This window comes from Phascolarctos cinereus, unplaced genomic scaffold, assembly GCF_003287225.1.
Source record: "Phascolarctos cinereus isolate Bilbo 61053 unplaced genomic scaffold, phaCin_HiC Scaffold_9;HRSCAF=440, whole genome shotgun sequence".
Taxonomy (NCBI): domain Eukaryota; kingdom Metazoa; phylum Chordata; class Mammalia; order Diprotodontia; family Phascolarctidae; genus Phascolarctos; species Phascolarctos cinereus.
Window position 1 is genome coordinate 250382413 of NW_027556402.1, and position 19825 is coordinate 250402237.

General features: G+C 43.2%; 2 protein-coding genes across 4 annotated transcripts; both read right to left on the reverse strand.

Moving 5' to 3' along the window:
• Positions 1 to 1063: 1063 nt before the first annotated feature.
• On the reverse strand, positions 1064 to 7650 carry LOC110200708 (glycine N-acyltransferase-like). Its single transcript, XM_020976121.2, is given in 4 exon segments — positions 1064 to 1506; positions 1509 to 1678; positions 3428 to 3602; positions 5446 to 7650. Coding segments are annotated over 3 exon segments (579 nt in total). The 5' UTR covers positions 3541 to 3602; positions 5446 to 7650; the 3' UTR covers positions 1064 to 1210.
• Positions 7651 to 7751: 101 nt separating this feature from the next.
• LOC110200706 (glycine N-acyltransferase-like) lies at positions 7752 to 19432 on the reverse strand. Of its 3 annotated transcripts, none has more exons than XM_020976119.2 (6): positions 19356 to 19432; positions 18982 to 19081; positions 14706 to 14813; positions 14411 to 14537; positions 13326 to 13500; positions 7752 to 8367 (listed from the first exon to the last, which is right to left on the reverse strand). In XM_020976119.2, the coding sequence occupies exons 2-6, from the start codon at positions 19057 to 19059 to the stop codon at positions 7899 to 7901; spliced, it is 957 nt and encodes a 318-aa protein (XP_020831778.1). In that variant the 5' UTR covers positions 19060 to 19081; positions 19356 to 19432; the 3' UTR covers positions 7752 to 7898. The 3 variants fall into 3 exon arrangements, with proteins under 3 accessions (XP_020831778.1, XP_020831777.1, XP_078004348.1); XM_020976118.2 differs by having other exon boundaries at positions 18982 to 19077; positions 19356 to 19426; XM_078148222.1 differs by lacking the exon at positions 14706 to 14813.
• Positions 19433 to 19825: the final 393 nt, after the last annotated feature.

The window sequence follows — 19825 nt, forward strand, 5'->3', positions numbered from 1 at the left end:
CAGATTTTAAATGACTAAGTCAAGAGTCCAACCCAGGTGCCTGACCTTAAGACGGGTGTCCTTCGGGGCAGCTAGGTGGCACAGTGGATAGAGCAAAGGCCCTGAAGTCAGGAGGACCTGAGTTCAAATCCTACCTCATACTAAAACACTTGACACTTACTAGCTGTGTGACCCTGTTCAAGTCACTTAACCCCACTTGCCTAAAAAAAAAAAAGAGAGACTGATGTCCTTCATCGACAGTAGGACCTGTGAGTTTTTCTTGAATGTTGGGGAGTGGGATATAGGAATGCTGAACTAGCAGTAAATACAAAGATGTGTTGGAGATAGCGGGCAGTGGCACAGTGGACAAAACACTGGGCCTGGAGTCAGGAAGACCCATGTTCCTGAGTTCAAATCTGCCCTCAGACACTTACTAGCTGTGTGACCCTGGGCAAGTCACTTCATCCTGTTTGCTTCAATGTCCCCATCTGTGAAATAAACATGCAGGAGAAGGAAATGGCTGGATGATAGAGTATCACAGGATTTAGAACCAGAAGAGACTTTAGGGATCTTCAAGACTCCTCATTTTGCAGAGTGGGAAACTGAGGTCCATGGGGCAGCCGTGCAAACTGTCATGGATTAAAAATCAGAAGACCTGGGTTTCAGTTCCAGCTATCCCATTTACTGCCTGTGCAGCCTTAGGCTGTACCTCTCTGGGCCTCAGTCTCCTCATCTGTAATATGAGGGGGTTTGCTTAGATGGCCTGAGTTCCTCCCAGTTCTGTGATCCTGGCCCCAGGCTACCCAGGGAGGTGGGCAGCAGAGTTCCAGCCATTTGACTCCAAAGGCATCTAAGGCCCACCCTCTGGGTACCAGCAGAGTCTAGTACAGGGAGAAAATTGCTGCTACCAGCTTGGGATCATTTTGAACTGGAAGGAACAGGTATTTACCGTGGACTCTGAAGCCTCCTAGACAACACCCTCCCTCTTTATAGGGGCCGTGCGTCTCCCAGGGACCTCTAAACCTTCTCTTAACAGATAGACCAGGTAGGAGGGGAAATGCCCCAGGAGAAAGAGAGCCAATGGTCTTGATATCATGATGAGATTTATACAAGGAAATCAGTGTGTCCTACTTAAGCTTGATACTCTACAATGAGAGGCCCATCAGTTACATATACTTAACACTCCATCCATCCATCCCTCCACAATCCCAGATTCCTCTGGAGAAGAAGCCTACGCCCTGCCCGCACTGCCACCCTCACTCTTGCTCTGACTTTCGCTCTCCTTGGGTGCAGAACCCCCGAGAGGCTCACAGTTCCACTGCTGCCACTGGTAGGAGGCACGAATCTGTTTCAATTTATGGCTTATCTCTTGCATGTGGAGGTTGTCCTTAGCAATGTGGCCATACATAGGATAGCCCATTTTGTCCACATCCTGGATCTGGTGGTAGACAACATGGGACATTAGGCCCTGTCTTCGATACTTGGGCAGGGTTCCTGCCATCCTCAATTCTCCCGTCTGGTCCATTAGGTCCAGGACACTGGTGTCCCCTCTGGCCCCAGCAGGCAGTAGCTGGGGAAGTGCTGGATACAACGCTGGATGAATTTCAGGCTCCTCTCATTTCCCCCAAAGCTCCAGAGGTCATTTACTAATGATGCATGCTGAGGTTCCAGTGAGGACATCTTATATATCTCTGTGTTGCTGTAGAGGAAGGAGAGAAAAGTAAACATCACCGACAAGTTAAGCACACTAGGTCAATCATAGATCCCTTAGCACAAACCTAAGTGCAAACCTCACTTGAGGCATTTGCTAGCTATGTGACCCTGGACAAATCACTTGATCTCTCTGGGTATTGCTTTCCTCATCTGTTCCCTTGTGTGGGACAGCTCTAATAATTGGGAAGTTTTTCTTCATATTGAGCCAAAATTCCTGCAACTTCTACTCATTGGACTAAGGTCTCTTCTCACTCTAGATCTGGGAGCCTGGAGAACAGGTTGTCCCATGGTCCTGAAGGGCTTTCACCCTCTCCCTCACCATTTATTTAAAACCTCCTAGCTTTGTTCAAGGAGTAGATCAAGTGTGCCTCATTACCTGGAGAAAGTGGCAAGCCCCAAAGGTTCTGCTCATCTCATCTTTCCTCTGGCTTGATTCTCTGTCTTCTGCATAACCCAGTCTTACCAGAGCACATGGCCTCATTGGGCTGTTTTTGTTACCTTTGCCTTTCCTTCCTTCTCTGTTTCTGCCACATTGTTCTGGCCTCTTCGAAACAGTTTGGATGTCTTTTCTGTCTCTCAGATCCTTTTTTTCCCTCTTTTTTTTCTCTGAAAGCAATTCCATTCTTTCTAAGAACCCTTCATTCTCCCTGACAAATCATTAGTCATGCCTCATTACCTTTTCTTTCAGGCAGAAGAAAAACGCGTCTTTCATAGAAATTTACTTGTTACTTAGCACTGGCGGAAACAATCATAATGAATCCTCAGGTCAGATCCTGAGTTCCCCCAACTAGAGACCTTGGGTTTAAATCCCACCTAATTCTGCTTACATGGTCTTAGAATGGTTGACTTCCCTGGGTCTCAATTTCCTTACGTTTAAAATGATGGAGATGGACTCCTGTTTCAGCTCTCAGTTGGAGTCAATATCCCATGAGGTCCCTTCCAATTCCAAAATTCTGTGATTCCTGTGGTTTACTACAGCAGCAAAGTTTACTATACCCTGGAGATCTATGGCTGAGGCTCCTGGGTACATTAGGCTTTGCTATCTTTCTTCTCCCTCCTTTCCCCGCCATGCCTTTTCAGATGACTTCAGTTGTCATACTTCTTTCTCTTCTTTTTTTTTTCCTTTTTTTTTTTTGTTAGGCAATGGGGTTAAGTGGCTTTCCCAGGGTCTCACAGCTAGTAAGTGTTATGTGTCTGAGGGTGGATTTGAACTCAGGTCCTCCTGAATTCAGGGCCAGTGCTCTATCTACTGCACCACCTAGTTGCCCTGACATTATTCTTCATAGGGAAATATGCAATGACAGTATTGTTCTAATGGGCAATATGAATATCCAAGCAAAGAGTGAAGAAGAGAAGAAAGATGAACAAATTCTAAGATTTGTGCCCACAGAGTCTGGAGATTATCATATTTATAAGATGGTCATATAATCTCTGCAAGGTCAATAGGAGATGTCAGGCATAAGAAAATCCCAGAACAGGAGCAGCTAATTTATAGCACTTATGAGAACACAAGAGTAGCAAAGGCCTGACTGACCACTGCTTTGGTCTTTACCATGCTAGAAGTCCTCCCTTTAATCAGATGGGGAAAGGAGAGGGTTGTTCTACCTTTGACATGGAAATCAGTGGGAAAACAGAATTTGACATATAGAAATTCACTTTCTAGCCAACTAGACCACAACACATCTTCTACAGAGTAAGGAATATCTGTGCATGACTCAACTTTTAGAGAACTTACACTTTTGTTTTTGGTTTTTCAGTTTTGGTATATAATTGATCCAAATTTTGCTGAGAAGGTGCATGTTTTTTCATTGTTTCAGAAATCAAATAGAGATATCGGTGTGTCGCCATGACCTGAACTGATTTTTCCTTTGCAACATTATTTATCACCTCGTTTAAGTCAGCCTGTATACCTATAGGGGAAAAAAAAATTCCACAAGTGATTATTCAGACACTCAGGAGAAACATTATCAGCAGAATTAATGCCTGAGGAAAAGACCAATGCATGGTCTCACAAAAGGGGTCCTGGACATTTCAGAAAATGTAATCGGCTCCTGACCTTGGAAGTGAAGACATTCAACTAGGAAGAGTCACAGGATCTGAAAATCAGATGAGACTTCAGAAACCATCTCTTCACCCTCATGTATACCTGACTGAATCCTCTCTATACCCTCCCCAACAATGATCATTCAGCCTTTGCTTCAAGACCTCCACTGATGGGAAGCTGGTTACCTCTCACAACAGCCCATTCCACTTTCACACAAGGTCTTATTTCATCTGAGAAGTTTTCCCCTGAAGATGCTAGAGATGGCCCCCCTTCAATTAGGAATTCTGGGAGGCAATCTTCTATCCACCTGAGATCATCCTATGTGGAACTTTTTCTCCTACAGCTAACACTGTGATCTTCAGGGAACTGGTAAACTTTGGTAAATTCCCTGTGAGAAATAACCTGTATGTGATGACTGTCTGACCTCCAAGCAGGATCAGGGAGTAAGCCTAGGCTAGCTGCTGCTGCCCACTGCTTGCCTGGTTGCAAGCCTTACTGGGGTGGCTCCTCACACATAAAGACTGCAAATAATAGAGTGTAAGGAGGAAGGCATTTATTTCTGTTCTTGCCAGAAGCGGGTGTCCTGTTCACACAAAACATGCACACCTCTACAGAAGTGAGAACAAACTTTTGTAATAGTCCTGCTCTTGACATCAGAATCTGAATTGGTCCAGACTCTTCCAGGTTAAAACTCTTCCTTATTGATCCCTAACATGGACTCCCCACTATCTTCCCCCTCATATGCCTTATCGAACAAGTGCATTATTGGGGTGATTGTGACCGGAGGATGACTGCTTGGACTCGAGCTGTTTGTCATGTCTCAGCTCTCTTAGTTCTTTCTTGGTCAGGATGTATGCAAACATTATATTTTCCAAACAACATATGCTTATCTAAGAGCATATTCTTTTATCCACCTGCGGCTTAACCCTTTCTTAAGACAAGAATATCTGTGGAAGCGTAACAGCTTGGTTTGCAAAATTCCATCTCCTACATTCTCCAAAACTTCCAGTTTTTCATTTTCAGTGTCCTTAGATGGTCTACTAGAGCCTAAAGATTCTCTATAAATGAATAGTCAGCAAAATTTATACCCGCTTTCCTTTCAAACTTCCTAAAAATTTAGCTTTAATTATCAGCAACTGACTTAATCCTGAGAATCTAAATGATAATAACCTTACTAACTAAGTGAAAGAGAGCCTTGTCTTGTCCTCATCTCTGTAAAACTAAAATGCACCTTCTTCTGAGATCGGAAAAGGGGGGATTGTTCACAGGGTGGTCACATGTCTTGAAAGCTTACCGAGTTTCACCATCACACTGTTCTACTGTTGACAAAAATTATTTAATTACTCTTTGTTAAAAAAATTTTAAGGTAAAAAAACTATCTATTTTCACCCTGCCAATAGGAAATTTCAAAATTAGCTAAGTGACCATCTGGGTGAAAAATAAGTAACTAGCATTCCACTACTGAATCTTTAACAAAATGAAAGTAAAGAAAATGGAGGGAAAAGGGGAAAAAAGTAACCCATGTTTAAAAAGTTAAAATTATAGCTACATAACTTCTATAAATATGAAATTTGAGTGATCTGGAGCTTACACATTTAGAGAAATTAGTCACAACGTTAAACACTCCTTCTTAGGGGCTCTCCATAAAAAATACGAATTTAGGGTAAATCATGGCAGACTCACCCAACATTCAGTTTAGAAAGACTTACCTCAGGGTCGGAGAATTTGGGTATAGACAGTGAGAAGAGTCCAACCACCCTGGGCTGGCGTTCCTGGGGAAGCCATTGGCAAAAATTCAACCTGGTGTGCACTTCCCTTTTCGGTACCCTGCAGAGGCCGTCCTAAAGAGACTGAGGTCCATGCATGACTGTCCCATCTCTGGATGCCACCAACATGGGGATTGAACTGGCCCAAACTACAAGAAAAACCACTGAGGAAGAGCTCTCAGACAATGGCACTTTATTAAAGGGTCCAGGGTCCCCACTAATGAAGTGGAGCTCAGATCTTCCTCATGGTCTGAGATGCCCCTTTCCAGAACCTTGTTTTTATAGGATTTGTAGCCCAAATATGCAAAAGAGATGGTAAAATATAGAATCACTTTGACTGATAGACCCTACTCTTAAGGGCCAAAAATTATGTATGAGCAAGGAGGTCACAGGTTGGGTGAAGCATGGGGCATTGCCATTGATTAAGTGGTCATAAGATGGTCACCTCCTCGTGTTGGACAAAAGAGAGTGTTCTGGAGGTACTAAAATAAGTTAGAAGACTTTCCACAGCATCAAGGCATCCCACCCATGCTGGATTTGGATATGGAACTTGACTAAAATGGATATGGAACTTGTGGTTATGTAAATGAGCTTCATAACTGGTAAACAAGTAGTGAACATTACATTAAAGTTTGAGGCCTACTATATTAACCTATCTCATCTGATTATCTCTAAGTCAGAATACATTGGTCCTCTGTTCTACTCCTAGCATTTCTCCTGGAGTTGTCAGGTAGCAAACACCATATCTACCATTCCTTGGCCCTTTCTGAAGCCACATGGGCTCTCGGGTAGGTGATCATCTCCAGGTGAAGGATCAGTTCATTAAGGAGAACTCTGGAAACAATCTTGCCAGCAATGACTAAGGTATCTTCATTCTGAATGGTTAGGGTGGGTCCCATTGCCATTCAGCTGAGATAGGCAGAGAACAATGAGATGTAACAGACTAGAGTTAAGTTTCATTAATTTGATTAATTCATTTTCCTGAGAAAAGCTTTTTGATATACAATTAATTACCCACCTTTCTAGTGATCTTTCCCTAGGATTTGGAAAAGGGCTTTCTAGAGCAACAAAACATTATTTAATATCTCTAGATACATTAAGATGAGAAACTTTAAAAAACATTTTAAAGGCAATAATTTCTAAGCATTTTCTCATCCTTACAGCCTGCAAGGGCTAAGCTGGGAATCCTTTGAGAAAGAATATTGTCTCCATCTTATACTTATCTGGTTTTATTATAACTGTAATCAAGACAGATAATGAAGAATGAGCCAAGAAACTACCAGAATTAGTGCAAATTCCCAATGTGTTTTCTAAGGATCTCATTTTATCTTCACAACAGCTATATATTTTACAAACGTGGAAATTGAGGCAGAGGGAAAGTGACTTTCACGTGACTGTGCAGTTAAAATTATTATCCCAACAATTATTTGCATATCTGAGACACAATTAGAACTTGGGTCTTCCTGATTCCAAGTCTGACTCTGTAGCCACTATACCATCTAGATACCTCACAATTATAACAAGAGAGGGCCAGCTGGGTGGTGCAGTGGATAGAGTGTGAGGCATGGAGCCAGGAAGACTCATCTGAGTGAGTTCAAATCTTGCCTCAGACACTTGCTAGCTGTGTGATCCTGGGCAAGTCACTTAATCCTGTTTGCCTCAGTTTCCTCATCTGTGAAATAAACAGGAGAAGGAAATCATAGGATTTAGAACCAGAAGAGACTTTAGGGATCTTGAAGACTCCTCACTTTACACAGTGGGAAACTGAGGTCCATGGGGCAGCTGTGCAAACTGTCATGGATTAAAAATCAGAAGACCTGGGTTTCAGTTCCAGCTATCCCATTTACTACCTGTGCAGCCTTGGGCTGTACCTCTCTGGGCCTCAGTCTCCTCATCTGTAATATGAGGGGGTTCACTTAGGTGGCCTCTGAGGTCCCTCCCAGTTCTGTGATCCTGGCCCCAGGCTACCCAGGGAGGTGGGCAGCAGAGTTCCAGCCATTTGACTCCAAAGGCATCTAAGGCCCACCCTCTGGGTACCAGCAGAGTCTAGTACAGGGAGAAAATTGCTGCTACCAGCTTGGGATCATTTTGAACTGGAAGGGACAGGTATTTACCGTGGACTCCGAAGCCTCCTAGACAACACCCTCCCTCTTTATAGGGGCCGTGCGTCTCCCAGGGACCTCTAAACCTTCTCTTAACAGATAGACCAGGTAGGAGGGGAAATGCCCCAGGAGAAAGAGAGCCAATGGTCTTGATATCATGATGAGATTTATACAAGGAAATCAGTGTGTCCTACTTAAGCTTGATACTCTACAATGAGAGGCCCATCAGTTACATATACTTAACACTCCATCCATCCATCCCTCCACAATCCCAGATTCCTCTGGAGAAGAAGACTATGCCCTGCCCCCACTGCCACCCTCCCTCTTGCTTTGACTTTCACTGTCCTCGGTTGCAGACCTCCTGAGAGGCTCACAGTTCCACTGTTGCCAGTAGTAGGTGGCACAAATCAGCTTCAAGCTGTGGATCATCTGCTGCATGTGGAGGTTGTCCTTAGCAATGTGGGAGTACATAGGATAGTCCTTTTTGTCCATATCCTGGATATGCTGGTAGATGATATGGGAAATTAGGCCCTGCCTTCGATACTCGGGCAGGGTTCCTGCCATCCTCAATTCTCCCGTCTGGTCCATTAGGTTCCAGGACACTGGTGTCCCCTCTGGCCCCAGCAGGCAGTAGCTGGGGAAGTGCTGGATACAACGCTGGATGAATTTCAGGCTCCTCTCGTTTCCCCCAAAGCTCCAGAGGTCATTTACTAATGATGCATGCTGAGGTTCCAGTGAGGACATCTTATATATCTCTGTGTTGCTGTAGAGGAAGGAGAGAAAAGTAAACATCACCGACAAGTTAAGCACACTAGGTCAATCGTACATCACTTAGCACAAACCTAAGTGCAAACCTCACTTCAGGCACTTGCTAGCTATGTGACTTTGGGCAAATCACTTGGTCTCTCTGGGTATTGCTTTCCTCATCTGTTCCCTTGTGTGGGACAGCTCTGATAATTGGGAAGATTTCTTTATACTGAGCCAAAATTCCTGCAACTTCTACTCATTGGACTAAGGTTTCTTCTCACTCTAGATCTGGGAGCCTGGAGAACAGGTTCTCCAGTGGTCCTGAAGGGCTTTCACCCTCTCCCTCAACATCCCCCTTTATTTAAAACCTCCTAGCTTCATTCAAGGTGCAGATCAAGTGTGCCTCACTACCTGGAGAAAGTGGCAAGCCTGTGAAGTAGCCCCAAAGGTTCTGCTCATCTCATCTTTCCCCTGGCTTGATTCTCTGTCTTCTGCATAATCCAGTCTTAGCAGAGCACATGGCTCATTGGGCTGTTTTCGTTACCTTTGCCTTTCCCTCCTTCTCTGTTTCTGCCACATTCTTCTGGCCTCTTCGAAATAGTTTGGATGTCTTTTCTGTCTCTCAGATCCATTTTTTCCCCTCTTTTTTTTTCCTCTGAAACAATTCCATTCTTTCTAAGAACCCTTCATTCTCCCTGATAAATCATTAGTCATGCCTCATTACCTTTTCCTTCAGGCAGAAGAAAAATGTGTCTTTCATAGGAATTTAGGTGTTACTTAGCACTGGTAGAAACAAACATAGTGAATCCTCAGGTCAGATCCTAAGTTCCCCCAACTAGAGACCTTGGGTTCTGCTTATATGGTCTTGGATTGGTCGACTTCCCTCAGCCTCGATGTCCTTATCTGTAAAATGATGGAGATGGACTCCTGTTTCAGCTCTCAGTTGGAGTCAATATTCCCTGAGGTCCCCTCTAATTCTGAAATTCTGTGATTCCTGTGGTTTACTGCAGCAGCAAAGTTTACTCTACCCTGGAGATCTATAGCTGAGGCTGCTGAGTACATTGTGCTTTCCTATCTTTCTCCTCAACCCTCCCTGCCTTTTCAGATGACTTCAGTTATCATATCTCTTTCTTTTCTTTTCTTTTCTTTTCTTTTCTTTTTTCTTTTCTTTTCTTTCTTTCTTTTCTTTTCTTTTCTTTTCTTTTCTTTTCTTTTTTCTTTCCTTTCTTTTTTTTTTCTTTTCTTTCTTTTCTTTCCTTTTTTTTTCTTTTCTTTCTTTTCTTTTCTTTTCTTTCTTTTCTTTTCTTTTCTTTCTTTCTTCTTTTCTTCTTTTCTTTTCTTTTCTTTTCTTTCTTTTCTTTTTTCTTTTCTTTCTTTCTTCTTTTCTTTTGTTTTCTTTTCTTTTTTTCTTTTCTTTTTCTTTTCTTTTCTTTCTTTTCTTTCTTTTCTTTTCTTTCTTTTTTCTTTCTTTCTTTTTTTTCTTTCCTTTCCTTTTCTTTCTTTCTTTCTTTCTTTCTTTTCTTTTCTTTTCTTTCTTTTCTTTTCTTTTCTTGTCTTTTCTTTTCTTGTTTTTTTTTTTTGGCTAGGAAATGGGGCTAAGCGATTTGCCTAGGGTCACACAGCTAGTAAATGTTGTGTGTCTGAGACCAGATTTGAACTCAGGTCCTCCTGAATCCAGAGCTGGGGCTCTATCCACTGTGCCACCTAGCTGTTCCTAGTTATCATATTTCTATTAATGCTCCAAGGCAAAAAGAAACAACTCTTAGCTAAGTGTCTCAGTGGCTAGTGCATGCGCCTCTATTTCCTCATCTGTAAAATGGTAATAAAAATGAAAATGGAATGAGAAAATATTCCTTCAATAATAATGAACCTTAAAACCTTCCGTCAATGCTAACTATCAGTATAGCTTAGTGATTCAGTGACGTTTTCTCTTTTTGTTGTTCAGTCATCTTCAGTCCTGTCCAGCTCTTCATGACTCCTTTCGGGAGTTTTCTTGGAAAGGTTATGGAGTGATTTGCCATTTTCTCCCCCAGCTCATTTAACATATGAGGAAACGAAGGCAGACAAGGTTAAGTGACTTGCCCAGGGTCACACAGCTAGGAAGTGTCTGAGGCCAGATTTGACCTCAGGTCTTCCTGACTTCAGGTCTGGTACTGAATCACTTTATCCATTGTGCCACCTCACTGCTTTCTACACAGCCTGGCTGTTCTTATCCCTAGAGGGTCTTTTGGAGTAGCATAGTACATTGGAAAGAACACTAGCTTTTGAGTCACAGGCCTTGGGTTCAAATCCTGACTCTTGTTTATTACCTGTGTGACCCTGAGGAAGTCACTTCAGAGAATTTCCAAAGCAGTAAATGAAAAGCTTCCTCTAAATGACTCTAAATGGATGATTTTATGGAGATCTAACTTTCAGGCACTGTGGCATCTTTCTTTTTTCTCCTCTCTTTTCACTTCCTAATGTGACATGAGACACCAGTTAATCTTATCTTCTTTGGGGGCAGGGAGGAGTTGTGAGTGTGTGTGTCTGTCTGTGTGTGTGTGTGTGTGTGTGTGTGTGTGTGTGTGTGTGTTTTGCCGTCTTCTGTAGAATCCAGGCTTTGCAGAGAACAAGGTTTCATTGCACTGTTCCATCATGGGGTGGAAATGACCTTCTGTCTTCTTCAAGGTTAAGCCCAGCTAGCATTACGAAGCTAGAAAGGCTTCCAACCTGGGCTGAGTGAGAAACCATGTATCTTTTATACAAGGACCTAGGATCTGGAGTGGCTCCACCATCAGGGGATGAATTTTTTAGGGGATCCATTAACCCCAAATCACTATCAGACCAAGAAGACCAGGGTTGGCATATGTGTCTGTGGTAGAAGTTCCCATGTTCCAGTCAAACCACAGATCTTTGAAATATGTCTCGTGTCAATTTCCTCTAATGGGGTACCAAGGCAGTTTCCTTGAATTTACACATATGCCTATTTGAAGAAAGAGGGTGGGCTCTGTAAATACAAAGGCCTTTTGGTGTTCCTAGAGCCTGAGACTGTAGGCAGTCTGGCTGCGTGCTCTGGCTCATAAGACCTCTTTCTTTATTTTATTAAGTACACACGATTAGTAATTGCTGAATACAGAGCATACGCAGTTCATGTAAGACACACAGTCTTTGCTCTTCAGGAGTTTATAGCTTGGAAGAGGGATAAAGCACCAACACAGGCAGTCTGATTGTTATCCTTAGGTAGATGGGCCCTAATTCTGCAAGCCCAGACCTACTTTCTTGCCTGAGCTCTCATATTACCAACTGCTCATAGGACATTTTTAAGAACTCACACTGAGCAAGTCCAAAACAGAATCATTATCTTTCCCTTCAAATCCATCTCTCTTCCAAACTTCTCAATTTTAGAAGGGAATGAACATTTATATGGTGCAAGGCCAAAAGTTAAAAGGTGCTTTTACAAATACTATCTTATTTGACCCTCACAACAACCCTTCAAGGTAGGTGTCGTTCTGTTATTATCCTCATTTTGTGGTTGAGGAAACTGAGGAAAATAGAGATTAAATAACTTGGCCAGGGTCACCGCACAGCTAACAAGTGTCTGATGCCAGATGGGAACACAGGTCTTCCTACCTCCATGCCACCTAGCCCCAGGTCACTCAAGTACATAATCTTAGTGTCCTGACTCTTCACTCTCCCTCACCCTACATATTCAGTTGCCAAACTGTCCTTTCTATCTACACGTCTCTCACATTTATTTCTTCAGTCCTACTCACACAGCTACTACCCTTGTATAGGTCCTTATTGCCTGACCAGGGCTATTTCAATGGCCTCCTCATTCATCTCCCTTGCCTCCAGTCTTGATATTCTAAAACATTCTCCACATGGCCAGCAAAGTATTTTCCTAAGGTGAAGATCTGACCATGTCACCTTCCTACTGAATGAACTCCAGGGGCCCCCTATCATCCATAGGATCCACTATGAACTCCTCTGGCGGGCATTTAAAGTCCTTCACATATCCCTACCTATCTCTCTTTCCCTTCACAAAATCTATGGTCCAAAATGATGGACCTTCTTGTGAAATTTCTCCTCTACACAAAACACTCATGATTTGGTTGTTTTAGGGACCAACACACTACCACTGCAGACTGTCAACTGGTCTGCAGCTTGTAGCCTCAGAGAGTTGTCTGGGGGCACTCAGAGGTTGACTTACTTGCCCAGGGTCAATAGTGGCCCTTGAACCTTCCTGACTCCAAGGCTGGCTCAATTTCTTATGCCATGCTACCTCTTGTTCCACACCAAATTGCTATGAATTGTAGCATTTTTGAGTCTGAAACAGGCCTTGGTGATCCCCCCAACTACTTTCTTATGAGAGTCATTAGTCTTTTTTTGTTTTTGGTTAGGCAATGGGGCTAAGTGACTTGCCCAGGGTCACACAGTTAGTAAGTGTTATTTGCCTGAGGCCAGATTTGTACTCAGGTCCTCCTGAATCCAGGGCTGGTGCTCTATCCATTGAGCCCCCTAGTTGCCTCAACATTAGTTTTTCTTCGTAAATACACAATGACAGTATTGCTCCAATAGGTAATGTGAATATCTAAGCAAAAAGTGAAGAAGAGAAGATAAATGAACAAATTCCAAGATTTGTGCCCACAGAGTCTAGAGACTATCATATTTATAAGATGGTCATATAATCTCTGCAAGGTCAACAGGAGATGTCAGGCATACGAAAATCCCAGAACAGGGACAGCTAATTTTTAACACTTATGAGAACCCAAGAGTAGCAAAGGCCTGACTGCCCACTGCTTTGGTCTTTACCATGCTAGAAGTCCTCCCTTTAATCAGATGGGGAAAGGAGAGGGTTGTTCTACCTTTGAAATGGAAATCAGTAGGAAAACAGAATTTGACATATAGAAATTCACTTTCTAGCCAACTAGACCACAGCACATCTTCTATAGACTAAGGAATACCTGTGCATGACTCAACTTTTAGAGAACTTACACTTTTGTTTTTGGTTTTTCAGTTTTGGTATATAATTGATCCAAATTTTGCTGAGAAGGTGCATGTTTTTTCATTGTTTCAGAAATCAAATAGAGATATCGGTGTGTCGCCGTGACCTGGACTGATTTTTCCTCTGCAACATTATTTATCACCTCGTTTAAGTCAGACTGTAAACCTATGGGAGAAAAAAAAATTCCACAAGTGATTATTCAGACACACAGGAGAAATATTATCAGCAGAATTCATGCCTGAGGAAAAGACCAATGCATGGTCTCTCAAAAGGGTCCTGGACATTTCAGAAAATGTAATCGGCTTCTGACTTTGAAAGTGAAGACATTCAACTAGGAAGAGTCACAGGATCTGAAAATCAGATGACGCTTCAGAAACCATCTCTTCACCCTCATATATACCTGACTGAATTCTCTCTATACCATTTCCAACGATGACCATTCAGCCTTTGCTTCAAGACCTCCACTGATGGGAAGCTGATTACCTCTCACAACAGCCCATTCCACTTTCAGACACCTCTAATTCTTAGGAAATTTCCCCACAGATTAGGCCTAAATTTGCCTCTTTGCAATGCTGGTCCATTGTTGATACTTCTGTCCCCAGGGCCAAGAAGAATAGAGTGCCTATTCCACATTCCAGCTCTCCAAATACTTGAAGACAGCTTACATATTCCACTGCCACCTCCAACCCCACCCCAAACTTTTTTTTCTTCAACCTACATATCCTCAGGTCTCCCAACCACTCTTTGTGATGGAATGTTTATAAGACCCATAACCAACCTGGCCTCTTTTCTCTACATATTGCCAATCTTCTTCCAAGAATGTGGAGAAGAGAACCGGTGTAATCAGGGCACATTACATGGGTGCTGTCACTTCCCTAATCTTGGACATTCTGTCTTCCTTGATGGAATCTAAGATCACCTTAGCTCTTGTGGCAGTCATATTGGCCTGTAGAATCATACCGAGCTTGCTGCCCCTAGGAACTAGAGAATCTAATAGAACCCAAAGTCAGCTCTGTTAAATGATGACTGGAGAAGAGTTTATTGACTGGCTAATGCAAATGCATGACATTCTTACCTTGAATCTGCAGGTGTTGCTTCCAGTTGATGACATCTGAAGACTTGAGGATTTCCTGACAATTCTGGAAATCCTTGGAAAAAACTTGGTAGGTGTTGGTATAGTGATCTAAATCATCTGTCATGTCCTGAGTCGGTCGGAAAAAATGAAAGAAAGCCAGTGATCAGAATGTAGGAAGTGACTGGAGCATTGGAGAGAGTTGTTGGCTAGGGAATAATACAAGCATTCTAGCTCTGCCACTGGTGAAGTGCAAGGGGGTGAGCTCAGCCCCTGTGAGATAAAACAAGTGGTTTACCTGCTCTGGAGGCCGGACGATGACAGTTCTAAAATCTGGCCACCTGTCTACCAATGCCTCCAGCTTGAATGGGTTCCCACGGTTCATATGGAAAATGGTGCCATAAATCTGGAGAGGTAGTCCAAGAAAGCCAGAGAGTCAGTCCATTGGGCAAGGGTGACAAAATCAGTCTATTCACATTTATTACGTGCTTACTATGTTCCAGTCACTGCACTAAATGCTAGAGGTATGAAGAAAGATAAAAGATAGACCCCGCTCACAAGGAATTCACAATCTACTGGGGGAGGCGACATGAGGCTAGCAAACAAGCAATATACAGTATGGATAAATGGTAGATGGTCAGTAAAGGGAAGGCACTGGGATTAAGAAGAATCAGGAAAGGCTTTCTATAAAAGATGAAATTTTAATTGGAACTTGATGGAAGCCAGGGAAGCCAGGAGGCAGAAATGAGGAGGAAGAGCATTCCACTCATAGGGGCAGCCTGTATAGAAGTCTGAAGTCTGGCGATGGAGTATTATGTTTAATGAACAAGGAGATCTCGAAGTCCACGGTGGATGGAAAGGAGAAGAAATGAGACTGATGGGGTGTAAAGTATGAGAAGCCTGAAGAAGGGCATCAGGTTATGAAGGGCTTTCTATATAGGAATCTGGAGGTAAAAAGGAACCATTGGAGTTTACTGAGTAGAGGTGACATGGTGAGACTTGCACATAAGGAAGACCACTTTGATAGTGGAAGATGGATTGTAGTGAGTTGATGTGGGCCGAGCATGCCAAACAACAGGATCTTGCAATAGTCCAGGGGGAGAATGAGTGAAAACACAGCCACCATTGGAAACATGTTCAGAGAGGCTCTGCCATCAGGAGGGAGAAGTTAATCGATTTAGTCAGTCACATAGATGTCAAGTAGCTGAGCCCAAACTTGAACTTAGGTCTTCTGAATGAGTCTCATGCTCATTTCCAGGACAAACCCATTTTGGACTGCATTTTGGAGATGTGACCTGCATTCTGGAGAGTGGGCTGTGTTCTACTGAGAAGCATGCACACCAGACACTGAATAGGATAAGAGACCTCAGAGTAAGGCAGAGCAAGCAGATCCCCATGTTAAAAGAAGAAGACTCTGAGCGCAGAGCCTTTGAAGGACTAGTCAGTGGTCTCACAACTTGGAAGTGAGAAAGGCCCCTCCTGAATGTTAGTCTAACACTTGCCACAGGTCCTTGCTGAATGCCACCCCCAGGGACACCTGAGAGGAACAGGGGAAAGGCAAGAATTGAATTCCTGAATTCACTTCACTTCAGTACACATTTATTAAGCACCTACTGTGTGCTAAGCACTGCGGATACAAAGTCAAAAATGACAGTCTCTACCCTCCTGGAGCTTGGATTGTCCTGAAGGGATAGTAAAAATGCTTTGCTTTTATATAAATTTACATAATATCATAGATAGAAGAGACTTCAGCGTCATCTTGTCCAGAGGTGTCGAACACCCAGACTGGTGGGTGTCCAAACCAGATTAAAATGCAATTGGAAAACATTTAACAAGATAAAAATACAACAAAGCATAATGTTCATTCGGTTTTCTAAGCCAATATGCCCCTGCACGGACTGAATCCTTGTGTATGGCTTAGTGACTGTGTCTACTTGAGTAAGACACCACTGATCTAGTCCAATGTGTCCTGGAATGAATCAAGTATTGATTAAGCAGCGAGTAAGTGTCAGGCATTGTCCCCAGTGGGGAGGAGGAGGGACTACAGATCAGCGTGGTCAAAGCCAAAGCAAAAACTTATTATACACAGAAAGAGAAAAGCAAGCTGCCTAACAGAGACCGCAGGGTCGTCGACAATCCACATGTTCTTTTCTATTATGAATATGAAAACACCCATTTGTTTGGTGTTGGTTAAAGCCAGGATTTTAAAAAACTGAAAAGAAGATAAAAAGAGGGCGTTGGAGTGGAGCGTTGGTGAATTGATTTTCAATTCTAACACCTATCGTCTGTGGTTCTCTGAGGATGTACCAAAGAGAGTGGTAGTGCTCATGTGTCTGTGAAGTGGGGAACGGGAAATGAAGAGAAGACAAAGGGAAGGAAGGAAAGCAAATAAACATTTATTAAGCACTTGCTACATGCCAAGCACTGTATTAAGGACTCATAAATATTATCTCATTTGATCCTCACAACAAACTCTGTAAGATAAGTGCTATCCTGTCATTATCCCCATGTGACACCTGAGGAAACTGAGACAAACAGAGGTTAAATGACTCGCCCAGGGTGACACAGTTAGTAAGTGTCCAGGGTTGGATTTGAACTCCAGTCTTCCTGACTGGAAGCCCAGTGCAAAGTGCACTGTTGTGCCACCTAGCCGTGAGAAATTCCAAAGGGAGCCCTTGATGACAACTTCCTTTGTCCAGGGAGGAGTGCTCTGGGAAAATGGTCCAGGAATCTTCAGTCTTCTCTTGGAGGAGAGAGGGCATGATTTCTAGGGAGAGGGGACTATTGCAGAGCCTGGGTCAGGCTAAATGGAGGAAAGCTTGGCAGGGATCCAGGATACAACGAACAGAGAGGACCAGCCAAGGAACACTTTGTAATAGGATGTTTCAGATGTTAGAAAAGTCAGTGACTGATAAGGATTCATTCTGCAATAAGCTGCTAAGTCAAGCTGTATGTAATCGGGGATTCAAAGTCTCCAATGGCCAGTCACACACAAGAGGGAAGGATTTTCTAAGCATGTCCAGGGCAACCTCATATTATGGACTGTCAGGCTTGGGAGTAAGGAAGACTAGGGTTCTAACTCCATCTCTAGCACAATACACATGTCTCTTAACCTGTCATAGTGCAAATAAGTATAATACTAACCTCTCTGAGCCTCAAGCAACCTCCTAAGACTTAGGACCAGGTGATAGAGAGGTTTCAATTTTCCCTATAAAGAGTTCTCCTACTCAGAGTTCCCCCAGTTTGTTTTGCATATCATCGAAGGATTCTAGACCATATTACTTGGAAGGAGACCCACAGATCGTCATAACCCAATCTACTCATTTTCCGATGAGGAAACTGATGTCCAGCAAGGTAGTAACTTTCCTAAGAACGCATAGCTAGGAAGTCATGGACCTTTGCTGTATTCTCCCAGGGTATGCACATTCCTTCCTGGGTTCTTGCTTCTAAAAAGGAACTGAGTTGACAGCCTAGTATGCTAGAAATCATACTCAAATTGTGGGTTCAAACAATGGCTCTTCCACTTACTATCTCAGGGGAAACATCTACACATAAGAGTTATTCAAGTTTAAAATGCATGAGGATTTTTAAGTGTTAATAGTTAGCAGGAAGCCTTTTGGAACACCCTATGATGCATGATATATACACAATGAATACACTGTGGTTTTGGGAGGGAGGTCACAAGCAGCTGGGGTTAGGAAAGGCCTCATGTAGGAAATCTTAATTGGTTGTCTATGAATGTGTGTGTGTGTGTGTGTGTGTGTGTGTGTATGTGTGTGTCTGTGAGAAAGACTGAGAGAGAGAGACAGAGAGAGAGAGAGAGAGAGAGCTGGACCCCTTGGGCAATGGCTAGTGAAGCCCGTGGACTCCATCGTAGCACCACATTTTTTTAATACATAAAATAGACAGGATTACAAAGGAAAACTAATACTGGAATGCAGTTATCAAAATATTTGTAAACACAAGTTCGGACAGCCCAGGTTAACAACCCCTGATATAGATGGTGGTGCTTCAGCTAAATTTTGAAGGAAACAGGAGGTTCCAAAAGGAGGAAGTTAAGAGGAAGTAGATTCTGGGAATGAAGGAAACTTATGAAAAGGGATGAGTTGGGAGACAGAAGCTGAACTGTCATATGTGCAGAGTATAAGGCATGCCAGTATGACTGGAATGCCAAGTGTGTGGAATCAGTTGGCCGGTCAAGCACTTCTTAAGGGCTTACTGTGTGCTAAGCAGTGGGGAAGGGAAAGGTGAGAAGGGCCCTTTTGTGAAGAGTTTTCAATGCCAAACAAAACTGCTTATATCTGAGCCTAGAAACAAATAGTTAAGCACTAGAGGTTACTGAATAAGGAAATGACAAGATCAAACCTGCATTTTAGGACTATCATTTTGGCAGCTCTGTGGAGGAAGGCTAAGACAGCAGACAGGCTAGTAGAGAGGGCTGCTGCACTCATCCACGGAGAGGAGGAGGGTGACTGAAATAAGGCACTGGCTGCACGAGTGGAGATTAGGTAATATTCATGAAATGATGGACATGAATGATTCTGTTGAAGTCGGCAGTCAGTGTTCATGCTTACCTTCAAAGACTCAGGAATGCCCTTCCTCAAGGCTCCCTCCAGGGTCTGCAACATCTGCGAGCTGCGGAGAAGGAGCATCTTGGGCAGGTGCTCAGCCTAGCTTTTAGAGGAATATCAGAAAGGGAAGAGGGAGAGAGACCGAGGCAGAGATATGTAAAAAGAGAGCCATGGAACTGTGTCCTGACCTCCCTTGACCTTACTCAGCGAGACTGCACCTGGTGCGTGCCATGCCAGGAGCAGCTCCCTCCTGCCCACTCTGCTCTGTGCTCACTGGTGCCCCTTAGTGCTCTAAACTACCCCCACTTCTCTCTGTTGACCAACATCCTATACTCAGGCCCTCATCTGAAAGAACACAATGTTTCCTTTGCTCCTACCCTGCTGTTCCTGTTTCTTCTGTCCAACCTTAGGGTACCAAACTCTGACGCTTTTGAAAAGGATTTTAATACTAAACCAGAAACCGCAACAGGCACTGGGTAACTGGAGGAGGGATTTGGGGAGGAGACAGTCACAAGTTAACAGTTAACACTTTGAAAGATTATTCCAGGCCTTTGGCCAGGTCCAAGACCTTGGCCAGTTGCCTTAGCTCCATCTTGCCATTAAACTGTGCTTCTCTGTTTACCTTTGGCCCCAGCCCCAAAGGACATGGAATGGGCTGGACCACCTTTCACCATCTTGTACAATCTGCCTAATAAAAACAGTAATAATAATAAGAATCCCTGACCTATACATAGCACTGTATGTTTTATAAAGCACTTGACATAAATTGTCTCATTTGAGACTCATACTTGACCTATGAAGTATGAGGTTATCTTCATTTGATAGACCATAGCTTGTAAACCTAAAG